The sequence below is a fragment of the Poecilia mexicana genome, unplaced genomic scaffold, assembly GCF_051168715.1.
Source record: "Poecilia mexicana isolate PSO_F unplaced genomic scaffold, ASM5116871v1 scaffold_2, whole genome shotgun sequence".
Classification (NCBI taxonomy): domain Eukaryota; kingdom Metazoa; phylum Chordata; class Actinopteri; order Cyprinodontiformes; family Poeciliidae; genus Poecilia; species Poecilia mexicana.
The window spans coordinates 38,853,230-38,870,833 of record NW_028263371.1 but is presented as its reverse complement, the minus strand read 5'-3'; the positions used below and the strand labels follow the sequence as shown (position 1 = coordinate 38,870,833).

At 39.8% G+C, this 17,604-nt stretch overlaps 1 protein-coding gene across 1 annotated transcript in view; it reads left to right on the top strand.

The window, feature by feature from the left end:
- Positions 1–17,217, top strand: part of myo16 (myosin XVI) — a 117,288-nt gene extending 100,071 nt beyond the window's left edge. Inside the window, exons 32-35 of the mRNA XM_015003060.2 lie at positions 748–1,995; positions 6,139–6,291; positions 7,504–7,586; positions 13,634–17,217. Coding sequence (XP_014858546.2) covers positions 748–1,995; positions 6,139–6,291; positions 7,504–7,586; positions 13,634–13,804 — 1,655 coding nt within the window. The 3' untranslated portion in view covers positions 13,805–17,217. The remainder of the gene's footprint in view (positions 1–747; positions 1,996–6,138; positions 6,292–7,503; positions 7,587–13,633) is intronic.
- The last annotated feature ends 387 nt before the right edge of the window (positions 17,218–17,604 follow it).

The window sequence follows — 17,604 nt, the reverse complement described above, 5'->3', positions numbered from 1 at the left end:
CAGTAGAGACCTGTAAGTGATCGAAAATGGCAGGTTGGTTGGCCCAGATTGGGCATGAATTGTCGAAATCTGAAAATCACCAATGTTTTCCTGTCAGTGAAAGCACCTAGGCATTAACAGGTCCCACTAATACTTTAGGTGTGGAAGTTGTTTCTGAGGTAAAAACACTCAAATGTGTAAGAAGCTAATTAAATGTATATTGTGTTTTTCTGACAAGGCATGCTGCCTATTCATTTAGACTACAGAGAGCAAGACTGCTGCTGTTACTGTAATACTTGTCAAGCACATGTTTAACAATACATCACTAGTAATTGCATTCCTTTACATTTTACTATTATGACATTTAAGCTTCATCATTACTCCGATTCCCAGTCATTTTGTTCAGTTTGGCCAGGTCAGCAATCTGTGACTCTTTAGTTCTTTGATATTTTAGGGCTGAGCTATTTTATAACCTCGGCAAACCAACTTCAAAATACTGAGTAACGATATTCTCACCATCTGCACCGGATATTTCTACGTGGCTTCAGACATTAGAAGTGGAATGAATGACAATTCTTTCACTGGTATTTATATCCTTTACACACATTTTATCAAATATATAAATCTTCATATATTTAAATATGTCACCAAAATCCACAAGCTAAGGTAGGGTGCATGTGGTGTTGTTGTTTTTTGTTTGTTTTTGTGGTCGTACACATCGCTGAAACCTGCTTTGTCTTGAAATCCCTTCGTATGTCATTTCCTCAGCCAAGCCCCGTCCTCACAGCGATGACTACACAACCATGAGAAAGGTACCGCCGCCCAAACCGAAGCGCAGCCCCAACACTAAGCTGACAGGCTCATACGAGGAGATTAACGCCGTGGCACCCCAGCTCCACCAGCTGCGCCCTGCTGATGTAAAGATGGCCCTGCTTTCTCGTGGTGGGGGGTTTGGAGGATTTGGAGGCGTGATGCAGAGGGCAGCTTCTTTAGATGCTCCAAAAGGGGTGGCACTCAGCCTATACAAGGGCCATGACGAAGAGGATGTATACATTGAGATGTTAGGGTCCCAGCCACGGACTCGGAGCCTCCAAGAACCCCCCGACAGCCCGGACCTGTTGGACTCAGAAGCTGTGTACGAGGAGATGAAGTATCTCCCACCTGAAGATGGTGGAAATCCTGCTCCTGCAATCACCAAGGCTGCCAGGCTGCAGGCTCTAACATTGGGCCTGATTGGATTGGGGTTGTCTCCTCCAAAGGGCGGGGAAAACAAGCAAATGCCAGCTAGCGCCACTGCTACTATGGAGGTTTCTCACACACAGAGCCTGCCTAACAGTGCTGCTGCCAAAGCTCAGCTTGGCAAAGATGGCAGCTGTGACATCCCTGCTCCGTTCCCCAACTTGCTGCCTCACCGTCCCCCTCTGCTGGTGTTCCCCCCCTCTCCTGTTACCTGTTCTCCTGCTTCAGACGAATCACCCCTCACCCCTTTGGAGGTAAAGAAGCTGCCAGTGTTTGAGACGAACCTGAACTACGCCACTGGTCCAGATAGCCCCCTGTCCCCACAGTTTTCACGCCAGAGGGCTGACTCTTCACCTAGTCTCACAGTCCTCATGCCGGAAAAGAAGTCTACACCTCCGCTCACTCCTCCACCACCTCCTCCTCCCCCAAGCGCACCACCTCCTCCCTACAGACCGCCCTCACACTTCCCCTTCCCACCTGAGGCCAACTTCCTGGCTCTGACTCGTGCAGCATCTGTCACTGGGAGCTCTGATTCCCCCAAAATCTCCTCGCAAAGGCCAGGTGGGGAGCCAATGGGGAAGCCGCCTCCTTATTCGCCTGTGAAGATGTCGCGACCTGAGCCGCGAAGGGCACACTCGTGCTCATCGTCACCACTGTTGTTTAACCCAGCCAACGGGAGGCCCCTGACCAGCCCCCTAGAGGAGCTCAACACTTTGTTCAGCTCAGGACGCAGCTTGCTGAGGAAGTCAACACCTGGACGCAAAATGAGAGATGGAGGTCTGTTGTTTTTTTACGATGTTGTACGACTAATAGCCAGATTTTTTTGTGAATTCAATTATTTAAGATGTAACTTAAAAATCTTTTTACTGTCAGTTTTGTTTTGCCATTTTGTTAGTAAGAATAATCCCAAGGCTTTGCAGTAATAAGAAAGAAGTTGCTTGGGTTAAGGCTCTCTCATACTTCATCTTGAGCTGAACATTCAACGGATGGACACCCCTCTCACTTCAGTGCACATCACACCTTTACCCAATCCCTGCTTGCATCCTCCATTGTCTTTTACAAAATGATCATGGAGAGAGCGCCACACCTTCCCGCAGACCACCTCCTTCACGGACAACAAAGTTGCAATTTCCATCCAGGAGTTTTTAGCCATTTGACATTCTGTGTTGTTACTTTGTGATTTATTCTACAAATGTACATGGTTCCTCACCAGATCACATTAGCACTCCTTAAAATTATACATATCGCCTACAATTACTAAAAAAGAATAGTGAAAGCTAACTAGTGGCCACAAACTTCTGACCAATCGTACAATGCGCAACACAGAGCTCTGTGCTTCCTGTTGTCAGGAAGGAGAGGCAGATGCAATTTTTGTCACCAAACTTAAGTTATTGACAGCTGATTTCTACACTTCTGATGAAGTATGGGAGAGCCTTAAGCTAACTCATGGGTCAGAATACATGCAGTGCCACTGACAAATGAACTAGTTTATACAAGCATTTATTCATTGCGCAACTTAAGAATTAAGATTGAAACTAATCGGATGGAAAAAGGGATACACACAGATAAAATTCTGTGGACAATTGTTTCCTCACCTTTGTCAGTCATTTAGGTATCCAACATGGCTTGTGCATCATTAGAGCCAAACTGTGCTGTGCTTTTAATGATCAACTTCAGCTTAAAGAGCATTTTCACATCACACACCTGCTGAACTGTCTATTAGTGCCTCACTTGTGAAACTTGCCTTATTTATCATTTCATTCGTTCTCATCTGCTGATCAGACCACAAACGAAAATATCCCTCTACCACAATCTGGTAATAGGAACAGTGATATATAGCAGTATGCGGATGTTAAAAGATCTCAGCCATCTTAGAAGATATAAACCCATCTTATTCAACACCTCATCATGTGATTAGTCTAGCTGAGCCTACCATCATCTATTATCTATACCCACCTATAGTTGCAGGGTTGTGGAGGTGCAGGTGCCTATCTGTAGCGATCATTGAGTGAGAGGAAGGGTAAACCCTGAACAGGTCACCAGTCCATCGCAGGGGAACACAGAGACACACAGGACAACCAACCACGCACACACACACACACACACACACACACACACGCACACACACACACACACACACACACACACACACACACACACCCCTACACACACACACACACATACACACATTAAGAGGAGAGAGCTCAAACATACATGGAGGGAGTACATGCATTTCCTTGCAGTACGACCGCAGGCAGAGATTTGAAGACAAATCTCAAGTCCATCATACTGTTCGGCTGGATTCCCAGGTACTTGTGTCTGGAGATGCTCTTGGCAGTGTTTAGCTGTAAAACATTGTGCCCATGCAAGTTCACACAGTCACAGGCTGTGTGCACATAACCTATGATAACATAGTAATAAAAGTTTCTGGGGGGAAAAAAGCCTCTCTTTTTGTGGTATTACAAGTCATATGTGAAGAGAGTAAACGGGAACGGGAAGTGGACTGTCCCCTCTGGGGTTGCTGACTGACATACAAAGCCAGACATGAGCTTACCTGCAGATTAGTTAGATCAGGTTTTGAATAGTATCAGGCTCTCTGACATCTACAATAGAAAAATCAATATTGTTATGTTAATGTTGCAATAGCCATCCTTGTTGGCAGACTTGCACAAGCCTATTTGTTACTATCTGCTTTGCCGTGCCCTTCGGCTTCCACGTTTGCTTTCTTGCATGCTGGCTTATGAGCAAGCTTGCATAGTCTCCTTTAGTGTCGCATAATAATCAGTTTGAGTTCTGGGTTATTGTGCAAGGCAGTTCAGTGGTCCTGCATGCAGCGCACACAAAATTATAGAAAGTAGGCCAAACATTTAGTTGGTGCAGTGGAGGGTCACCAGGTCAGACTATTCAAACCCAAAAAGATATTGCTTTGGGATGATGCAAATATTCTATTTTGATGCAGTCTTAGCACAACTTTAGCCTATAAGAGAAGATAGAAATTCAGCTACCCGACTGTGTTTCCTCAGAGTTTATAAGTTGGGGCTTTGTTAATAATGTATGAGCAGTAGAATGATGAGGATTAGGCATCAAATATTTAACAGCTCACTCATGTTGTATTGAGGGGAGTGTGAATGCTCTGAAGCGCTGTACAGTACAACCTGGTCAAATATCTGGAGACGTAAATAAAAAAAAAATTGCGGCAGAGTGGAAGGAGTAGCTGTCGGTGAAAATAAACCATCATCTTTCCATTGCCTTATGGAGGAGCTGCTCGGTTTGCGTAGTAAGCTATTGCGTCATGCTTCTATAACTGTGAAAAGTACATCGAGCTGGATGCTGAGAACCTTATAAGACACTGTATGTGAGCGAGTGAATGATGACGCATTTGCCCCACATCACATCTTGTACTTGAGTCTTCGTCAGCACCTGGACCGGAGCAGGAAAAAGCACCGGCATCATGGAAAGTGGTGTGTGTGACAGTGGGGTGGGCAGCGGGGTATTTTGAGCAGGCAGAGCACAGCGGGCCGCCTCAGATCTGAGTGCACAGGGATGCCTACTGGTTTAATGGGACAAGCCACTTCCGTTCCCTCTTGGCAGTCAAATGGCTGAATGTGATACTCAGCTCTAGGGAGCGGGCAGAGATTATAGTTGCTATCCCTGACATCTCTGTGAAGAACAGCTGACTCTCCCCTGCTGGACCCCCATCACCCCCCGTCCTCACCCCGATGGTATGAGAAAACCACAGGAATACCAAGGAAAGGCGGCAGGTGGTCTTGGGATTTTTCCACAAGTATGTGTCATAAAAAATGCCATACTTCAAACAAAATGAAGAGGATTAGCATCCAGTTTTACTTTACCACATTCCCCGGAGTCAAACTTGGAATTGAAGTGATCGTTTCTCCATCTTGGACACAATTTTTAACTCTGGAAGCGAATATGTTATATTAGAGTTTGTCAAGCGTATGTTTAGGTGTCATGTGACTGGGTGGGTGTGGGTGAGCTGAGAGACAAAAGGTAGACATTCTTGGTGCGAGTCAACAGCTGATTATCTACCAACACATGCAGCCAGAGTTACTTATGCAGTTTTTGTATGACCCTTGAAGAGCTGCAGAGGCTTTTGGAAACGCATCTCAACCAATAGAAACTTTTCACAAAGTAAAATCAAATTCAAAAAGCAAACATTTAAAATGCAAAAGTATGAAATTTAACATTTTTTTTCTCAACTGGAAATAATCAGTGAATATTATTGCACCAAATTCACAAATATTCTCCCTTCTTGCAAAAGCATTTGAAAGGTCCTAAAATAAAAGAAACTAGCAGTTTTAACTAAAATTCATTTTCATACAAAAAAAAATAAATAAATAAAAATTGGAGTAAAAAGTAGCAACCTGGACTATCATGCTTATTTCAGAGGTATTTAAAAGAAAGGTCTAAATCCTGGATGATCCAGAGAGGTTTTGTAAAAATGCATAATCAAAGATTTCTCTCTCTCTGCCTCAACCTTGTAAAATATTTTATGAGAAGAATAAATTTATTTTCTAATACCATTGGAAGGCAGCATGATGCAGCAAGGATGCTAACAATTGAAGCTTTCTGAGTTTGTCGTGGACTGCTAATTAAAAGTTCCTCAACTCTCGCATCAAATGGAGAAGATTAAAATATGAACCACAAAATGTTTCCAGGAATGTTTATAAAATGGGAAAAACTGTTTTTCTGTAAAATTGCATTTTTCCCCCTCTGTTAGATTTGTCCTAATTTTTTTGATAGAATAAGAATGTAATTTATTTTAAGGCCTTTTTAGACATTACCAGGAAAGGTATTAAGTTTAGAGGCCTTTTTTATAAATGTTGAAATCCCACTGATTTTTGTCGGAATAAGTGTGACTTCTGCATATATTGTGTTTTTCTCTGCTTGTTCTGTTTCCAGGATTCAATTCTAACATCAATCTGCCGGGGAGGGAAGAAAGTGGCTCTGCGCCGACCTCACCATCCCTGCAGCTGCAAGACAAGAACGCCAACAACCACTCTCTCCATCCCCCAAGTCCTGTCCCTGTGGAGAATGGCAACCAGATATCTAATGGTAACACCACAAGGCTTTGCATTTTACCCTTTGCCTTCCTGACAAATGATCTCTTGAAATCATGATCTGCTATACTGTCTAGGTCAGTCAAGGTTTAGGGAGTTCCCTGTTTCCTCTTTCATAAGTTCACATATGACAGCCAAAAGCAGGGTGCTCTGATCTTCATTGAGAAAAATCAAGTAATTAGCAAAGTCCAGCCTTAGGGTCCAAAAAACTAAATAAAAAGCAAAAAATCAAACATTTTGACTTTTTGTTATGCTGTAACTTAAGGTAACTTAGCTGATAATGGACCTGTCTGCACAATATGTTTACTTAGCTTTTTGAACTGTTCAAAAAGTGAACAAAAAAAATTCTGTTTTGATATTTTAAATATCTGAGATTTATTTGCTGCAGTTTTATTTATTATTTATCTATAGTTTTTATTGTTACTGTGTTGGTTTTCTTCAAATAGAATATGACCAAATTTCTCAAGATACCTACCTGAAGAAAACTTACATATTAATCATTAAAACTATTGATAAATAATAAATAAAACTGCAGAAATAAAACTTATTTAAAAGTTATTTAAAATACAAACATATGTTTTTTTCTTGCTTCACTTTTTGAACAGTTCCAGAAACTATATTCATATATGTTGTGCAGATTCATTACACAAAGTGATGAATTTTGATCTTATATGTAATAAAAACTCAAAATTCACTTTCTTGGAATATTAACAAATTGAATAAAGATAATTATTAAGTTTCTTAACACATAAATGTCAGACTGTTGCTACTGAGGCAATCAGTCTGTGTCTCTGCTGAGGTGTTATGAAAGACCAGCTTTCTTCAGAAGCAACTTCAGCTTGTCTGCTGGTCTTGATATTACTCCACAGAGTCTCTGCTGGGTTTAGGTCGGGTCAGTTTGTTGACCAAATCCAGCTTAGACTTCGTTTTTTTAAAGATTTTATGCAATATTTTAAAAAAATGAAAAACTTTAAATTTTCATTCATCAACACTTACCAAAGATAAACTCTTGAAATACTTCACTTCTTGTGTATTGGACTCTATAGAATAACTGAGTTTTTTTTTTTTTTTTACTGAATTGCTGAATAAAAAGACCTTTTCGGCTACTATCTAATTATTGAGATGTACAGTAAAAATAATGCCACTAGAATATTTTAGAGCTGGATTTGACCTCTGACTGGGTGTTTGCTGTTTGTCTAATATTCAGGATCACTGGAGGATGAGAGTCACAGCAAGTCGAACTCCAGCACCACCTCCCTGCACAGACATTTGGACAGCCATCATACTCAGGTAATCACACATCACAAAGCAATTCCCTTCTAATATTTTATAGCCCAAAAAATGGTGAATTGTTTGGTTAATAACAGTAATTTTCCTTTCCGCTTTAGGTTCTGTGTAATTTTTTTTACATTTTTTTTTTTTTTTTTATTTCAGCCTATTAGCTCCAGACGCTGCCTCACTTTTGCAGACTTTGTGAAACCTTGACCTTCATTTTGAGATCAGTTTGCTTACGGCCGGTTACAGGCACACAAACATTTACTCAGACACTCACAGTGGCACACACGGACAGTTGGAGCACAACCCAAGTAATGATAGATGTTATTGTGTTTGGGTTTGTTGACTAAGCGAAGGGAAAAAGTCGCCTCCTTGGAACATCATGTACCTCTCCTGACATGCGAGCTTCTTCAGATACTACAGGCAGGTGTACTGTTACAGGATTAAATTCACTGTCCTCTCCACTCGAACCCAAACTCGCACACATCCAAGTGGAAAAACGGAGGCACAACTAAGCAGTGCTGTAATTATCAGCAAGCCTAAAGCAGTAGGAAATCAAACTCGTGTGAAATACAGATTCAAGCTTTCATAGTGATTATCATGTGCTGTAATTTCACCCCTGGCAAGAACACCCAGTAACAACCCCCCTTTTTTTTTTTCTCCAGAGATGACATTCAACTTTTCGTTATAGATCCGGGTTGTCATCTTTTAAAATGGAGAAATGGAGTCCTGTGGTTTACTGAAAAAATGAAACCAAACGACAGCATTCTCAGAATGTGACTCATTTAACATTTAGTGGTAGATTGATTCATTGAATTTTCCCATGTAGAACATTGGAGATAAACTCTTACTAGCTCATGCCTGAAATAGAGGATAGAAGTGTCAGTAATAAGTGTTTATTGGTGAGGTTCACATCATAAATGTTTAGAGACAGCCAGCTCTATTAACATATGTAAAAGTCCTCCATGTTTTACACTGCAGACGAGTTTAGGGTTCTTACTCTCTCTGAACAACGTGCATCTTTGTTTCATCCTGATCTCAAGATACAGTAATAATCTACATCTAAATTACTTTTGGATTTTTTTTTTTTTTTTTTTTTTGCAATTTCAAATAATGAAATTGAGTTTTACACACGTTCACTTTTATGAGGTAAACCTCTGTAGCTTTGTGTTGGACCGTTGTTTGCAGTCAGGATGACCTTAACTCTCCTGTCTGAGATTTCTGTGCACATAGACATGATATGTTGCTAAATCTGCTCCAAGTCAAGACGGATCACTGTTTTCAGCTGAAATCCAGACTCCTCAGATAAGGCAGTATTTTTCAACATGTCATCGTCAGATTTTGGTGAGCTGAGGTGAATTGTAGCCACTGCTTCCTGTTCTTACCTTATGGTGTTACACATACTACCTCAGATAAAAATATAGATGCCTTTGTATTATCTTAGGCTATTCTCAGTAACCGTAAGAGACGAGTGAACAAGAAAATCAATTTCTGAAATAATAATAATCATAATAAACAAGTACCATGACACTTATAAAGTCACTTTTTATCTCCTTTCTTCCTCTTTGAACTTCCGCAATTTATCTCAACCATATGAGTCAGCTTTACTCATCAAATTTGAGCACATAAACAGATATTTTAACTTTTTAAAGTTAGAAAAGTAAAGTGATTGATGGAGCAAAGTCCCTCCTCCTGGCTCTGATTGGTTGTATTTCTCTAGGCGGCAATAGAAGATCAGGGAGAAGGCAAAGAAGTTGTTTTTTTTCACTAATTATCTGTCTCACGTTCTACTCTTACGTCATAGTGACAGTTTTAGAAAACATGTAAAAAACGTTTTTTTTTTTTTTTTTAAATAAAAGTTACATACTGCAGCTTTAAGGTGCTAATATATTGCATGCCGAATAATATCCAGACTTTCACACAAAGTTTTCTCTCAGAAAAAAACTAAAAGAACTTTAATAGCAGTTTGGATTAGCGAGTGATTTTCAGCTAAGCTCAAAGCAAAAGAATAAGCAAAGGACACGGTGTACCATTTTGAGACAAGCTCACAGGATTCACCTTTCATAGATAAAACTCCACAAAAGGTGTGAAAGGACTCTGTGTTCCTTCTTTAAATCCTGCGACTGAAGAAACACTTTTCCCCTCCACTTCCAGCTGACCTGTGCGTGAACGCAGGTACAACGCTGATGCACCAGCTTTCCTAATCACAGTGTTTCTAGACGTCTGCAGCGCCTTCCGAGTACGGAGAAGACTTTCTTTCTTTCTCTGCAATTCTAACATTTTTGCTCTTTTATCCTTCATGTATTTTCCAGAGGGGGCATCTCAACTTTTCTCCATTTGGTGCAGGGGCTGCCCTCTAAAACAAAGAGGGTGGTCAGGGTGGGCTCACTGGAAACACTTCCCATAAATAGGGATGTGGTGAGTGTGTCACGGCCGTGCTGATCTCAAGCCTGACGGCAACAGCAGTGTTTTTCATAGAAATTCTGCAAAAGCATAATATTTCCTCAGAACATTGGCAGAAAATGATTAATAGTCTGATTATTTATGGAGCCTGAGGCTTTTATAAGCAACCAAAGCCAAGGGAAGAAGATCATAATGTTCTGATCAACATGTACATAAAATCAGGAAGCCAAAATTGTGAAAAGCACTGCTTTTGCATAACTTCATCAACAGTTCATCTGCTCCCTTTTTTATTGTTTGTAGAGAAACCTCTTATTGCCATCTTTTATATCTGAAAAGAAAACATAGGCTAGCTGGGCATTCCTCATTCCTAGATCTTCAGTGATACTTACTGATGTAAGTATCACTGCTCCCAGTAATCCCAGTCCAGTGATAGATTTAATTCAGAAAAATCAACAAAACTCAAAATGCAATTCCCATTAATCAGCAGGTGATTAAGCTGACAGTCAAAACTCAACTGTGAAAATTGTCACTGAGGAAAAAACACTTGTATGCTGAAAATGTTGTTTGCTATTTTGCACCGTGGAAGTTTTTGGTCATTTTAGAAACAATATTTTTGGGCACATAGCGAGTTTTTTTGCCACAATTTTTACCCCCCATGGGGGCATTTTGCCCGGAGATATCTGGGAGAACGAAGGTATTACAACAAAGTTACTCTGTTTTATTCTTAGGTGCTCTTAACTTCTATCTGTTTTAGAAGATGCTGATTTTGGAAGCGTTGGGGGAGGGGGTTGAAAAAAAAAAGTCTAGAAAATTAGGCTGAAGTTAAGGTTGGCATTTACAGTTTGTAACACTAAACATTAGTTTCTGTTTACTAGCAGGAGGGTAAGAAGAAATATTTCGAATGGTGTTTACTGTAGCTCTGGAAGATAAATTATAATTGGCAAGAATTTGTATCAACAGAACAAAACTTCACAAAAACCTCTGATCAGTCTTTGAGTTGAGTTCTTATTCACCTGGTCAAAATTCTCTGCTGCTTAATGTAACTTGATTTGTCTATTAAATCTGTTATCAGACTATTTTTCCTGATTTATTACTCTGGTGATTCTTGTTGTTAAAAGTTGGACTATATTCATACATGTCTAATGTTTGTAAAACCAAACACACACTTGTGTTTGTCCTGTCTTCTTCCATGCTCTGCTCATCACTGCAGACATGTTGCAAATACTGTGAGGAAAAGATAAGAGAAAATACTTTTCTGATGGCTTTTTGGATCAGTTTCAGCGTCATTAATTTCTTCATTAAGTTCATTCTGCGAATCTTTTTTTTTTTGTCTGTTAGCTTCGTTCCAAACTGTGTTTGCGTAGGACTTTCATAACTAATAAGAAGAAAGGATGCCGGAAGATAAAGGGGGCAAGCTGATTAGGAATGAATAGACTGGTTTGTGTTTTTCCAAGAGCGGTCGAGGCTAATTATACAGCAAATTGACAGACGGCTGTGTGACTGAAGACGACAAGGATTGATAGTTTTGTTTATCCCCTCAGACAATGCCGCGGGAACGGCAATGACATTTAAAGTAGGAGTCGTCACACGTTTCCTTCTCAGAATTATACAGCACAACACATTCCCATTTCTGAAACGTATGAGAAGGACAAACAGTACGATACTTTGTGGAACTGAAGCCGCTGGTAAAAAGATATTTCCAAGAAAAATAAAATAAAAAAGCTCACACACAGAAATGATTGCTGACTTCTGATATTGTTGCCTCTTTCATCTTTAAAAGCACAGTCTGTTCTGATATTAACCAGATTGGGACAAACACACCTTCAAAAAGTATAAGGTTCTTTTTAGACCATCGTATTTTTTTTTCTTTTTCTACTTTCTTTGCAAATGAGGTATAACCAAAGTCACACTTGGGCTTGGAATATTACATTTTCTTAGTATTCATATGCTTTCCTAAGAAAAAAACTAGTCTACAGAATCACCATCTGGCTACACAGTTGCTGACCTGTCTTCAATTATAACCTAAGACTTTTTTTTTTTTAAATGACTTGGAATATTTCATTATCAAAAAACACAATGGATCCAAGGAAATCCCAATAATAGATAAATGCATAACCATTTTTGCTAAATCTTTTTAATTTCACAGTTGAGTTCCAACATCAAGACGTCACCTGTTCTGGTTATTTTTGTTTTAAGTCAGTCTTGTTTACCCATCAGGACTGGGGGAAGGGACGCAGGTGGTTTCAAGCTTTACCTGACCCAAACTTGTGTATGTAGTGCACAGAATCTTCATAATATTCTGTTTTTTTTAAAGTTATTTTAAGCACTATTACTATAAAACTTCTTTTATGTTGTAAATGCTATATTCACGTCGTATCATGTTCATAGTTCCATTTCGCAGATTACCTCTTAAATGTGCAGCGTTCTCAGTCAGAAAGGTCACAAACTACGAATCATTGAACATTTCCAGTAGTTTCTGAGCCTTGTTGCATTCAGTCTGTTTGTGTTTGCGCGAGTCCGCGTGCAGTCATGCATTGCAGAAGGACTTGGTGTTCCCTCTTGTCTACTGTTCCGGTAGCTGGTGTTCCTGCTTGGCACTACAGCACTGAATAGCCTAGCAGAGACGTGTAAATTATGGATTAGATTCTCGTCTGCCAGTGCAGACGGTCAATCTGAGGGTTTAATCTCATATGGATATCTGAAACGTAATGCTCACCTACGTCACGCTGCTGCTTGTGTGTGATTGTTGTGACAAAGTGACATGTTTTGGAAAATATTACAGTGAAAATATTTAAATTTTGGGTTGAAAGAATAATTTTTCTTTGAAGCATTTTCTTTTCCTCGGGTAAATACAAAATATATTCACAAGTTGACAATTAGATGAATAAATTTAGATTATGGACTCATTGGGCATTCAGTCACCTCAGCAGTTGAGAGTGAAACAAGAGACTTAAACAGATGGAATAAAGAAAGAGCAAACCCTTAGCTTAGGCCGACTGCTGGGTTGCATGACGGATGTCAGCGGGAATAAATAAGAGTAATTTAGCTTTTTTGAGAATCAATAATAATTTAGTTGCAGCAAAGTGAATGGATTTTCGTAGTAGGTTTGTAGAAATGTTTAATGTTTATAGGTTTTGGCAAATTTGATTGTTTTTATTGTTTTTTTTTTTCCAGATCACAAGCTGTGTTTTAAAAACTCTGTGATCAGTGAAGAATAATCTTGTCCTGATAATCAGTAAAAAAAAACTAAATTTATTACAAAGCTGATCGCCACATAATTCATCTGTTGAATTATAACCGAGCATGGACATTTCTTTTTCATGTTTTCTTGGTTTGGATTATCAACGAAAAACTGAGAATCCTTTTTAATTTTACCGAAGCAATTGACTTGCACATCAGTAGCGACGTGCTCTTGTTCAAGTGGTTGAATGTGTTTCTATGTGTGGACATTTTGATTTACGGCCTGAGCAATTGTGAGAATAGTCCGAGACTAGAACTTGTTTTTTTTTTCTTTTTTTAATCCAGCTGCGTTGAAGTAAAAACCTGAACTTTTTCTTCACATCTCTCATTAATCACACATTTGCTTCTTCATCTCATCCAGTCGAGTAAAATACTCTCTTCCTCTCTAACCCAAACCAACCTTCCTTCTTCTTCTCTAGTTGCTCCAGCGCCTACATCTGACCAACAGAGACGAGAGCGCCACCCTCAGGGAGCTTCTCCGCTGGCGGCAGGTGCAGTGTGAGGGGCGGAACAGTCACAAGCAGCGGCCGCCTCAGTCCCCACCCCTGCCCCCCACACTGCTCTGGACCAAAAGGAAGGCCTCTCCTTGAGCTGCGGTGTCTGAAGTCGCGTCTTCAAGTCCTTTCGTCAAAGATAAACTCTTTGTTTGTTTGTTCTGTAAATTTGATCTGGGCCACCAACCTCATTGCCCGTGGGCTACGCTGATGAACCGAGGCCGAAGGCTGCAGAGCCTCGCCCCCCGGGCTGGGGCTTCGGCTTCTCCTATATTTGCACTGACTGTGGAAGACGCTCTACCTGATGTGACATAAACTCAGTGTGCACAGTGTGTGTGAATGCATAAACAGCTGTTCCTGTGGAAGTGGGTTTTATTATATGATCAAAAACTTTATGTATAAAAAAAAATAAGCAGACATATAAGAGATTAAATTATTATAACACGCCTATTTATTTTCACCAAAAGGATGATGTCCATTTATTGGAGGCTGCACCCGAGAGCAAATCAGCAGCATATATCTGTGGTGGTCAGATGCCGAATGAGCATCTTACCTCTCCGATAGATGGTCTTGCATTACTGCTGCACACAAAACAAGTTTCCTCCCCGCAACATGGTGCTGATGATACTGTTGAGTTCCTACATGTTCACACTGGGGTTCTTGCGTGCGGACTTGTGAAGTTTACAAGCAAACCCAACGCCTTTAGGAACTTCCAGGTTTTTAACATCCGTGCAGCTGGCTTCGACGTGCTCGGCTCCTAAGTGCTTCTGGTAGCTATGGCAACAAGCTACCAAGGGGTCAGGCTAACCTCAACATTATCCCAAGGTGTACTTCTCGTCCTCGTTATTGACCAGCCTTGAATAAAAGTCCTGTGGCCAAATTCCAAACCACTGCACTTACCATGAAATGGGAATCTACCAAGTTGTTCAAGATGCGAATGTTTCAGCAGACGGGTGTGTCGTTCATGTTGTGAACACGCGACCCTGTGCCAAAGTGATTCAAGTGAAAATACGATTGAAGTATTGTTGTTACGTATGATGCATACTGTAAGCTCTTTAATTATTTGATGTACAGGCTGGTTTATAAGAGCAAGTAAGTTTTATTGACAATGCGGACCGAGGAAAAGCATCGTAAATAAGAGAAGAAAAACAAAAAGATGCTAAACTCTCATTGTGTGATCACACATAAGCATTGTTAGGTGAGAGCATATGAGGTCAGATGTTTCTTTGGTTGAGTCAGACACATTAAGTCCCACAGAAATAATGACAACAATTTATCCAACTTTTGCTCAAATCTTCAAACGAGTTATATTCTTTGACCTCTTAGTTTATAAAAGCATCTTCTTTAAATTCTGGACTTGTTCATTAAAGAATAGCAGTTGTCCTGCAGATCAGAGATGCTGCTTCATCTACAAAATTAGTTTGATGAAGAGAGGAGACTTTCAAATTATGCGGGGGGATTTTTTTTCTAGTTTTACCCACAACAGACCTTGAAAGGCTGAATGTCATTAATTCTAGGCTTCAAATTATTTATTTGCACTCTTCTTTTTCCACGGCAGCCTGACTATACAGTATACAACCCCAATTATTCTTAGATACATATCTGTGCTTTTATATACTTTTTTTTAACTTGCTCATTAGTTATGTATTAATAAGAACAAATAAATATAGTTGGGCTTCTGAGTTTGCGTTGCTTTTCTGAGCCTCTAATGTTTCAAGCTCCTAACGATGCCTGTGTCGACATCCAAGCGGGTTCGTGTGTTCGGTGTCGTGTAGGAGAGCTCACACGCAGATCAACTGGACTCCTGTACAGATTCTTCCACTGTGTGCTCGTCCTCCACTCACCTCTCACCCTGGAGTCCTTTCCATCATCTCCTCTTTCCCCCGTTTGACCCCAAACCACAGACCTCCTCTCCAGCTCGACCTGCTGCCCTCCTTCCTCTAACGGATGGATGAAACCGGCTTTACGGGTGTTTCCATAGTAACGTCAGTGTAAATAGCGACTGGTGTTTGAAGTCCTTTGCTTTCATCATCCCAGAAGAGCATAGAGACTGAAATAAAAGACAAAAGACATGTATGAGGTGTAAAAAGTCAGTTCATTATAAGGATTCTGAGTTTGAAGAATGTGTTTTGTTTTGTTTTTTTGGGTTTAATGCAATGATTGAAAAACTGGAAGAGATTTATTTAAAAAAAAAAAGTGAATATCTTCTTTTTTTACAATGACTTGTCTGTTACTGTGGAATTATTTTACGTATTTATTATCCACCTCCAGATCCTGTTATGTTTTTGTTTTGGTATTTTTTCCTGATGCAAGCCGGGAAGATCGACTTAAATATGCGTACAGTTGTTTACTGCACAATGTTTATGTGGTGTTTTGGTTGATCTCGGCATCAGGTGTGTCTCGGCAAGCCGTTTGATCTCGGGAGATTGTCCTAAATGGTTAATGATGCTAGGTATCAATAGCTCTAATGGATTTCTCTTTGCCACTTATCACCCACAATGTGTCTGATTGATTTAGCCTTAGAAATTAGCAGCACAAAGGTGCAAGAGGACTTCGGAATCACCACCACCAGAGTCTTTGTTTTTTTGTTTTGTTTTTTTCACTGAATGTCTAAATGCAAACATCTATTCTTCGAGCATCACTGATATTCTTTGTAGCTTCGAATTGTGAATTATTACTGGAATATACTCTTGCTTCTAAAAAAAAAGAATATACTTGACTGCTTAATGTGAACTATGTCTTCGTTTGGAGTTCATTTCTAAAGTGAGGTAACGATGCAAAAGGACAGATTTACTCCATCACGAACACCTTTTGAGCTGCAGAACTACAAACATTATCAAGGAGCAAATCTGATGCAAGCATAATAAGCTGGTGAACTCTGTTGATGCCCTCCGAAGGGCAAAATCTACCATTCATCATGAACAGCGTTCGGGTTTACTGTGTGATTTTTGTGCATACCCTTAAACCATGAAATAAGGCTTTTACCTTGCATGATCAATTTGTTTGGACTTTCCATAACATGCACATGTCTGGGGTGGGGGTGGGGGAAATGCAGATTTTCTAATGTGAAGAATTGTTTTTCACCACACTGTGAACCCTTCGTCTACCCCAAACACTAATTGTCCACATTAAAGTCCACAATATGCATAACTCATGGCAGGCCGATTACTGCCACCCTTCTCTGTTCGTCGGGAATCTATAAAATCGTCTCTTCAGAGATCAGCTTTCTGGTGCTACAGTCAGTGTTAAATGGCCATTCTGTTCATGTTTTTCTATTATTTCTGCACCTAAATATGGGGTTTGTCACTGCCTTTCATAATTTTGTCATGTTTTTTTTTTCCTTTTTTATTGTGATCCTTCTTTTGTACCTGACATACAATATATTTTCATTTGCATATGTATGTGTTTGTGGAAAAAAAACAAAAAGATTGTGGTATTTCATAAATATTATCCCAATGTTTTATAATTCTGTCTCTGTACAGCAATAAAGCACAATTGTGTCAATGTCAGTTTCTCTGTTTGTGCAAAGAACAAAAATCAAGAAGGTTACACAAAGTTCAGTCTAAAATTTATTTAGACTTATTTAGACATTTGTCATGTTGCTCAAAACAATATATACATAATGGTGTGTTTGGATGAAAATTATACATTATCTTTTTATTTGTATTCAGTTTTGCCACAGATTACTCCATATGAGCTTGAACTGAGCTTTGATTGGTTATTTTAACGCATGATGATGCCACTACCATGACAACGTGTTCAGTGCTTTTATCTGCATTTTGTCTTGGAGGCCAAGACAAAATGTTCTTCCTCCTGTCACATTTTGCTACATTCTCTAACAAACTTATAGACATTTATGCCGACATTAAGGTCCAGTTCACATGTAGCCAGACAAA